Source organism: Lepisma saccharinum, chromosome 24, assembly GCF_977018435.1.
Source record: "Lepisma saccharinum chromosome 24, izLepSacc3.1, whole genome shotgun sequence".
Lineage (NCBI taxonomy): Eukaryota > Metazoa > Arthropoda > Insecta > Zygentoma > Lepismatidae > Lepisma > Lepisma saccharinum.
This window is the reverse complement of record NC_139252.1, coordinates 36,157,292-36,165,984: the sequence shown is the minus strand read 5'-3', so window position 1 is coordinate 36,165,984 and position 8,693 is coordinate 36,157,292. Positions and strand designations below refer to the sequence as shown.

The window sequence follows — 8,693 nt, the reverse complement described above, 5'->3', positions numbered from 1 at the left end:
ACAAGCTTGAGTATTGTTCTTCCTTACTGTGCTTCCACACCAAAATATAAAGCAACGTGTGACCAATCACTATATTACACTAACATTATATCATGTTGAATATGAATTCATTGGTTCACTTTCAAATGACACTTTGGTGTGAAAGAGTCCTTGTACTTAATATAATACTCATTTTGATTTGATTTGTTCTTTTAAGTTCACTTTATGCACAGATAGGCTATCGGGACTGGGCCTACTGTTTAAAGTAGGATCCGAACCACTATGAATCTCCAGCAGGTATTGAATCAGGACCTCTTGATAACAAGGTGACTACGAATATAATAACGAAAACAATATTTTAAATACCGGTGTATATTTTTACCTCCTACTACTACTTTTTACAAAGAAAACTGTCCAAATCACACTTTATCCATTTTATGAAACAGAAAACATAGTCAAATTTTGACATAAAAAAGAAATATGCAAGTACAGTTTATGATAACAACTTCAATTTTTTTTTCAGTATTTTTTATGTTTCAATTAATTGAATATTATGCCTATATTTGTCTACTTAAGTCTTTTTCCAGCTGTTTCAGGTAGTATAAGACATAGCAAACCAGAAACTGAAAATAAAGGGAGGAAAACAAATTATTTTTCCCTGACAAAGACTATTTTGGCACAAATGATGACCAAATTCTAATGACACAAACTACTGTATACTTACAGCACTACATAATATTTTGTGAAGCAAATTTATATTGCAGAACTGAAATGTAACTGAAGAATTGAAATTTTGTGTATATCTGAGTGTTCTATAGTCTTTCGAAGTAATGTTACTTGCAATATTGTCTCCAGTAACAGTAACTATAAGTTCTTCTCGAACGTGAATAACTGTAGCTCAGTTACTTCTAAAAAAAATAACTTACAGCTATCTACTATATGCTGGTTTAGGCATGATACTGATGTAGTCTCTTCCTTCCCAAAATTCAAATTATAAGAACCCAAAGATTCTGTTGAGTAAGTGCTGGTGTATGTAGTGGAGTGATTAGGTCTAGGAAGGAGTCATTGGCTCGAATCCAAGGTAAGGCATGGATATTTACATGTGTTTGTTTTTCATCTATTTCACAGACTCTTCAGTTGTGCCCCTGTTCTCAACATTAAAAAAGAAAAACAGGCAAGTAACTAAAATAACTGAAACATTAAAAATATATATATATTGAAAATTTGGCATTTCTCCCTGGACACCTGATTGTCGCTTTTGTTTCTTATGCTTAAGCATGCTTCTTAATCGCAAGGGAATTGATAAGCACTCTTCACAAGCGACAATCAGGTGTCCAGGGAGAAATGCCAAATTTTCAAAATTTGCCAAAATGTTGCATAATTTTATATATATATTTTTTAATTTGGGAAATAGGTGTTACATATCCTCAAAGAGTGGTCTTTGGTTGTGATTACCTGCAAATTTGGTCCATTCAGCATCCATTTAGCCGATACTAGAAGCAAAATTCCGGAAATTTTTTCCATACGTTGGCAACACTGACACACTTATACATCGTTATTTTTGTTTCTTCAAGAAGGATCAGCCTATTTTCAACAAGACTTTGCATGGTTGTAAGAATATACCACTGATAAGTACTACATTTTTCAATCATGCTGAATACCATTTTTTAAAAGTAAAAATTGATTTTATTCTTCTTTATTAACTTTAATTATTGTGAGTGACAATGACTGTGGTAGAAGTGAACATATTTTGAAAACATTTCGACTGCAATGCAGTAGATAAAACTAAGAACACATAAACACTTATTTTTCACCATAGAAATCACGTAGCATTTTAAAAAGTTCTTATACATACATTTTCACACAATAGAACTACAACCCACAGTGACTTCCATGATTCGAAACAATGAACAACAAGCAAAGGACTGTAGTAAACAAGTGTGCACTGTAGTGTACTGCATGCTGTAGGTTCGAAAATTGTTGCATCGACACTTTCGAACTGCACTAGGTAATGTCACTTATGACAAGACCATACTTCAAGCTAATTTATAAAATTCACCTCTGCTAAATGCCCTGCCATTCCAGGGGAAAAAAAAGATTTCATCTCTCTACGACAATTAGTTCTCAAACTACGATTCATTTTGTAATTTGTGCCAAGTTCGAGAAGCATGCACTTGAAACGTTCCCATCCTGAGAGGCCTATACGCGGGAGAGGCTCCCATCCAGTAAAGGTTAATGCACTCGCCACTGAGCCAACACTGTTACAATTGCTGAACATACAATGAAGATTGAGGGGTTGATTTCTAAGTGCAACAGAGGTGTGAGATGATTATGGAAGGAAATGGACACAAGGAAGTGGGTAAAGATACCATTAAACCATTCGCTTGGAATGACTGAGGAATACAACGGGAAATTGCCACTCGAGATAACTAACTGAGAGACACGAGAATGTAATAAAGGGTCTACCAGGTGTGCCGGTTAATAATTCTTAATTGATCCGAAAGAAAGTAATAAAGGGTCTACCAGGTGTGCCGGTTAATAATTCTTAATTGATCCGAAAGAAAACAAGTATATTTGGGGACAAAGGTAACAAATGCTTTATTCAAAGTATGCACCATCGCTAGCTATACATTGTGCCCATCTGTCCGTCAAATTGTGGATGCCCTTCCAGAAAAATCGTTCACATTTTGAGGTGATCCAGTCAGCAAGTCATTGTCCGACATCTTCGTAATTGTTGAAGTGTTGCTGGGAAAGTGAATGAGACATCGATGAAAACAAGTGGTAGTTTGAAGAGGCTAAGTCTGGTGAAGTAGATCTCAAAGTAGATCCATTTTTCATCCCAAGTCACTATCCGATGCAAGAAAGACTTTATTTCATGATGAGAAAGCAACACTTCACACACTGTTTTTCGCTTGTCCATTTGTCTGTCGTTCAGATGATGTGGGACCCATTTTCCTGCCTTCTGGATCTTTCCCATGGCATGAAGATGATCAGATATGGTTTGGCGACCAACATTTAACTTCTCTGCCAGTTGTTGTTGCATTTGCGTATCGTCTTCGTCCAACAGTGCTTGCAATTCGGCATCTTGGAATTTTTTCGGCTGGCCCAGGCGATCTTTGTCTTTCAAGTCGAAATCACCACTTTTGAATCGTCGAAACCAACGCACACACGCGTCTTGCGTTAGGACATTGTTACCGTACGTTTCCACAAGGGCACGATGGCTTTCACTCGCGTTTTTCTTTTGATTGAACAAGAAAAGCAGGACGTGCCGCACATGCTCCTTATTTGGTTTGATGGTCAACATGTTTCCCACACAAACCCAATATCACGATCACTCGCACTCGGTTGCACATCTACGGCGTTTTGACAGGTACTGTTCTAGCAACACACTGATGTAACAGTTAAGACTGTGCACCAACCCTTGCTTCCAGCACCATCCAGCGACGAAATTAAGAATTATTAAGCGGCGCACCTGGTAGAGTAATGCATGCAACCACTTTCGCTCACTCATACTCGATCGAATATCCCATGATTGAGCATGCTACGTTCGTGTGTATAGAATCGAATATCATTCCAATGTGACAATACTCGTAGAAATATATACTCACATGTAAAAATTCACCCTGGTAGTTTTCGCCCATAATCATCTATTTCATTTTCATATATCGCTGTGTGTTGGCAAGATAGAGTAAATAACATTTTAACCTGGAGATTATAAATCTATGTTTACTGAAGTTTCAATTTCACTGCATCTTTCACTTCACAATCCATATTTGAGGGTCCACTACCACAGACAAATTACGATTATAATTATACTACTGGGCTTCGAGTGTATACCGATTGTTATCCTGTTCACGCATTATTCGCTCGAGCAAAGAAGCTGTCAATTCCGTACACTTTCTAGCATCGTCCATGCAAACTATTAGAAGCTCGAGCAAAAAGTCCTCCTTGCAGCACTCTAAATGGGACTTACAAAACTTGTAAAAAATATCATTCAAATTGGGACTGGCATATACAATGTACTTGAATGAACCGAAACTTGGGAGATAAATGTCAATAAATTCTACTCACCAAGAACGACCACTGCAATAAATCCTATGAGTGCCTTGCAATCAAAAGCAGTCTCCATCCCTGTTTCTCGTGTGCCTAAGAGGATTCCTACTTGATGAGCACTTGACAGAATGCCAATACCGAGACACCTGAAATTAAAATAAAAGCATGAATCTCTGATTACTGGAACCAGCAGTGTGAATGAGAAAATAATTATTTGTTTTGCATTTCTGGACAAGATAATTTATTACCATAAGTATACTCTTACATGACATAATGCACAGTTGGTTGGTTGATTTGTTGTTTTAAGTCCACTTTATGCACAGTAAGGCTACTTGGGACTGGACCTATAGTTTAATGTGGGATCCGAACCACTATGTGCCTCCACTGGATATCGAACCTGGGACCCCTTGATTACAAGGCAACGATGCTACCACTGCGCCATCGGGGAGGCCCATAATGCACAGTTAAAATTGGTTATACGTAGTGAGGTCTCATTGAATTTGTTTGTTTATATTGTTGTTTTATGTCCATTTTATACACAGAAAGGCTAATCGGAACTAGACCTATGGTTTAAAGTGGGATCAGAACCATGCACGATGCCATGTACCTCCAGAGGTCTCTTTGACCAATGCAGTCAAGTCCCAGGGCAGCTATTTCAATACACAATTCAAGTTATAATATTGTTATTACACAGTAAGCATAGTTCACACATGATCTAAATTGCAAAATTCATTTTATGATGTAACTAGCATTGGATTCCATATATACTGTAGTTCTTGAGAAAGAAAAATGTGAAATGCCGAATAAATGTAAGAACATTTCTGTTACTAGAAGAGCATTATTAGAAGTTAACCAATATAAAGTACATGTTACCATTACTTTGCTTCAAAAAATAATGTGTTACCATTCTCATACATTGCTTCTAAATGTAAAGTGTTACCATTACAGTACATTGTCATACAATAATGACATTTGATTGTTTCACAAGAATTACATCTGTTGTTCTCTGTTGTGTCCCCAGAGTAAGGTTATGTACGCATGTTTAAAACAACACAACAAAGCATGTTTTATCCTGGGGAATGAATCCTCTAGTCTGGCACCATGATGTGCGGTCTAAGGTATCATGCTTCAGGCTCAGCTACGGGAAGAGTGAAGGTTAGAGTCTCCTCGGCGAAGCGTAACAACTTTTCTCCTGTGATTTTGGCCTGTGTATGGGGCCTATCATGGAGGTAGGAAGGGGAGAAGTAAGCCATGTGCGCTGTTTCTGAAGCCGAGTCACATGACAGCACCGGCAGAATCAGATCAAAACATTCAAAGATGCCGTAAGAAAGCATGTAATTTTGTGTACTTTTGTATAAGATTTAGGAAGCAATAGCAGCCTGCTCAACATGTGGGCTGTACTAGCAGAAGCGACATGAAACCTGAAAGAAAAACATTTCATAAGCAAATAAAGTAGTATTTAAGTGTAAAGTAAACCTCTAGTTCACGCTTGCAGTTGCAGCCTACTTCCATGATACTTCCAGCCTGCATGTGCTTGCAGCACGCGATGCGATGTTCTTCTGCCAGTTGAAGTCATTGGTTGAAGTAGATGTGGCCATCTTAAACTCTGCCCACTGGCTTCAAAAGCAAGACATTGAGTGATATAGACACTGCAGGGACTGATGGCCACACACCATTGTGAGGAAATTGGAGAGATACAAATAAATAGTGTAACCCGGTCATGGAAATCTACAACTACTGGAGGTTTGTAGTGCTGACCACATGTCACCCTGTAACCGGTTGGATGATCTATCACCTTGGCAGGTGAGAGTGAGACAGGCAGTCGGTAGGTAGGCTCTGGCATTCGCAGGCTGTTACGCCACAGGAAATGAATTTATCAAGGTAAGTCAAGTAACCCAATGTAATGAATTAGTGTTACAATTACAGTGGTAATTTTGGTAATGTGTTACTAATGCAAGTGCCGATAAGTAATTCATTACTAACGCAATCATCAAGAAAGTAACACATTACTAGCATTACATTATGCCCCAACTCTGATTAGAAGTATGAATAACATACTTATAATAATAATAATAATAATAATAAATTATTTATTCTTCAAAATGCTCTCACAGAATTTGTTAAGTGGTGTCGTCAGTGGAATTTAGAACTAAACCCTCAGAAATGCTCTTCCCTTACTTATTCCCTAAAAAAGAACAAACTGGTGTCTACTTATACTATTGAAAACAATCCAATCCAAAACGTTTCCACCCAAAAGGACCTAGGTATTATCATGGATGAAAAACTCACTTTTAATTATCATATTATTGCTACCACTAAAAAAGCCATGCGCCTACTCGGTCTTCTATACAGATTTAGCGAAATTCAAAACCTATCATCTCTTGCTTTATTCTTTAAATCTTTCATCTCACCCATCCTTGAATACTGTTCCCCAATTTGGGCAATGGCCTCAAAAACCAATCTGACCAGAATAGATTCTGTTCTCAGTTTCTTTCTTGCAATTGTTAACTAAGAATACCTTCCTTTCGACATGTATCCAAATGAGACACCATGGCTGCTCTGAATATTCACACTCCATCATTTCGTCGTGATCTAGCTGACATGAAATTTTTATACAAGATAATAAATGGCAAAATCAGAACAGATCTCCTAATCAGTGAATTCAAACTTAGGGTACCCCAAAAGCTAACACGCAACCTGCAACTCTTCCACAACCCAACCACTACGCTATCCCTTCTACAACGCTCCTTGTTTTACAGACTCCCAGAAATCTACAACAAACTTCCTCTGAATGTAGACATTTTCCTTCCAGAACGTAATTTTTGTATATTACTGACGAAGATCATGTAAATCTATCCCATCTTGTTATTGTTTTTATCTTTTGTTTCTACTTTATGTTGTTTCAGTGTAAAATGGCCAAATAAGACTGTATCTGAAACTCTGAGTAAATAAATAAATAAATAAATAAATATTTCCGTAGACCCATATCCATGGGTGTGGAAAACATCATACAATACTAAATATTACAAATGGAGTAGGATTACAATGAAAAGAACAAAATGCAAACACAAAAATACAAATAAATCATATGGGTTAAACATAAACAGTTATAAGTGTCACATACTAAACTTTTAAAAGAGAAAATCCAAATATAGGAGACATACAGTATCAAAAGAATTTAAACGCTTCAATTTACTAATCCAGTTTAACTATTGAAATTCATTGAGATTATATAGAGGTATATCTGTTAAATATTGTTTAATTGCTTTCAGTTTCTTGTGAGTGTGTGGGAAGTTTGTTATGGTATTTTATTCCTGCAACATGAGGTGATTTGTCTGAGAGAACAAGTCTGTGTGCTTGCATGTTACTTGTTTGTAATGGAGCCATATTTACATTACAGAGTGACTTACAATTTACAACTCCATACCTATGTGAAGTGGAGAAAATTTCAGCAATCAAACATCTTGTAGCAATGGTCACCATGCGTGCACAAGCTTCATATAGACATGATACTGTCAGGTAGAAGACAAGACTATGCGCAAAGTAGCTGGCCAGACAGATCACACTAATAAAAATGTGACCAACAGCTGAAAATAAAAAGAAACGGCTCACTCATGCTGCATATGAAGTTATAGATAGACCATTTATAGTGTTGCAACCATATAAGGAAATAAATATTTCTTTTGTATGATCCTATAGGATCATACAACATTGATTATAAAAAAAGTAAAAGAGTAATAACAGATACTGTTCATATTTTTCCTATTCCGTAACTAATATTAAAATATGAATGAGTACATTACTTCCCATTCTGTCCTAGAGATCCCGTGGTGCACTTCCCCAAAGTAACTCCCTCTCACTGCACCAGTTTTCCTACAATGTCTTGTTTATTCTTAAACGAGGAAAACCAGTCATAAACTGCAGATTTCCTTATTGCAGTATAAACGCAGGGCTGATAGTGTATCTGAAGCAGATTTTTGCAACTTGCTCATGAACTTGATGTTCACATGCTGTTCAGATTCTAACACTGGACCAAATGACCAACACTCACACAATGACGGTGCCAGCCTGAAATAAGTGGGGGGCTAAAGATTTCTGAGTCAAAATCTCGGGAGGGGGGGGGGGGCTAGCTAATACTGGCTAAAAGGTATTTACGTAATACTTTACTACGGTATAATTTTTACCAGTGACATATTTTACAGTCAGAACCAAAGAAAATCACTGCATTTTGTTCTGTCATAGACAAAAGTACACACTTTCAGGCACGAATCTTTCATGTCAAATAAAATGCAAAAATTATATAATTTTCCCTTCCTAAGCCATTATTGAGTGGAATAATATCACAGACTTACTATTCATATGAACAGTACAAAATACACTATAAAAACTAAAAATATCAACTCGTTGGTAAATACTACATGTAACACTATTTCTAGGTAAAGAGTTTGTGTACTTTTTGCTAAAATGAGAAAATGAAACACAGCATAGAAACTACGATAAGATATGTCTGCTTTCATGAGCAGCTACAACCATGTTTAAAAACAAAGACTTTGCAAGCTCTTTCTCAAAGGACAGAATAGATGGAGCATTCAACCTCTCTTTACCAATTCGATTACGAAGGTAACACTTGATTTGCCGCGATGTGGGTATTCATATTTCAC

General features: G+C 36.9%; 1 protein-coding gene across 2 annotated transcripts in view; it reads right to left on the bottom strand.

The window, feature by feature from the left end:
* Positions 1 to 398: 398 nt before the first annotated feature.
* The window catches only part of LOC145978032 (synaptic vesicle glycoprotein 2B-like), a 53,562-nt gene continuing 45,267 nt past the window's right edge, over positions 399 to 8,693 (bottom strand). For both annotated transcript variants that reach the window (XM_083110420.1, XM_083110419.1), the window contains exons 10-12: positions 7,460 to 7,619; positions 4,051 to 4,178; positions 399 to 602 (exon numbers count right to left, since the gene is read on the bottom strand). In XM_083110420.1, coding sequence (XP_082966546.1) covers positions 547 to 602; positions 4,051 to 4,178; positions 7,460 to 7,619 — 344 coding nt within the window. In that variant the 3' untranslated portion in view covers positions 399 to 546. The remainder of the gene's footprint in view (positions 603 to 4,050; positions 4,179 to 7,459; positions 7,620 to 8,693) is intronic.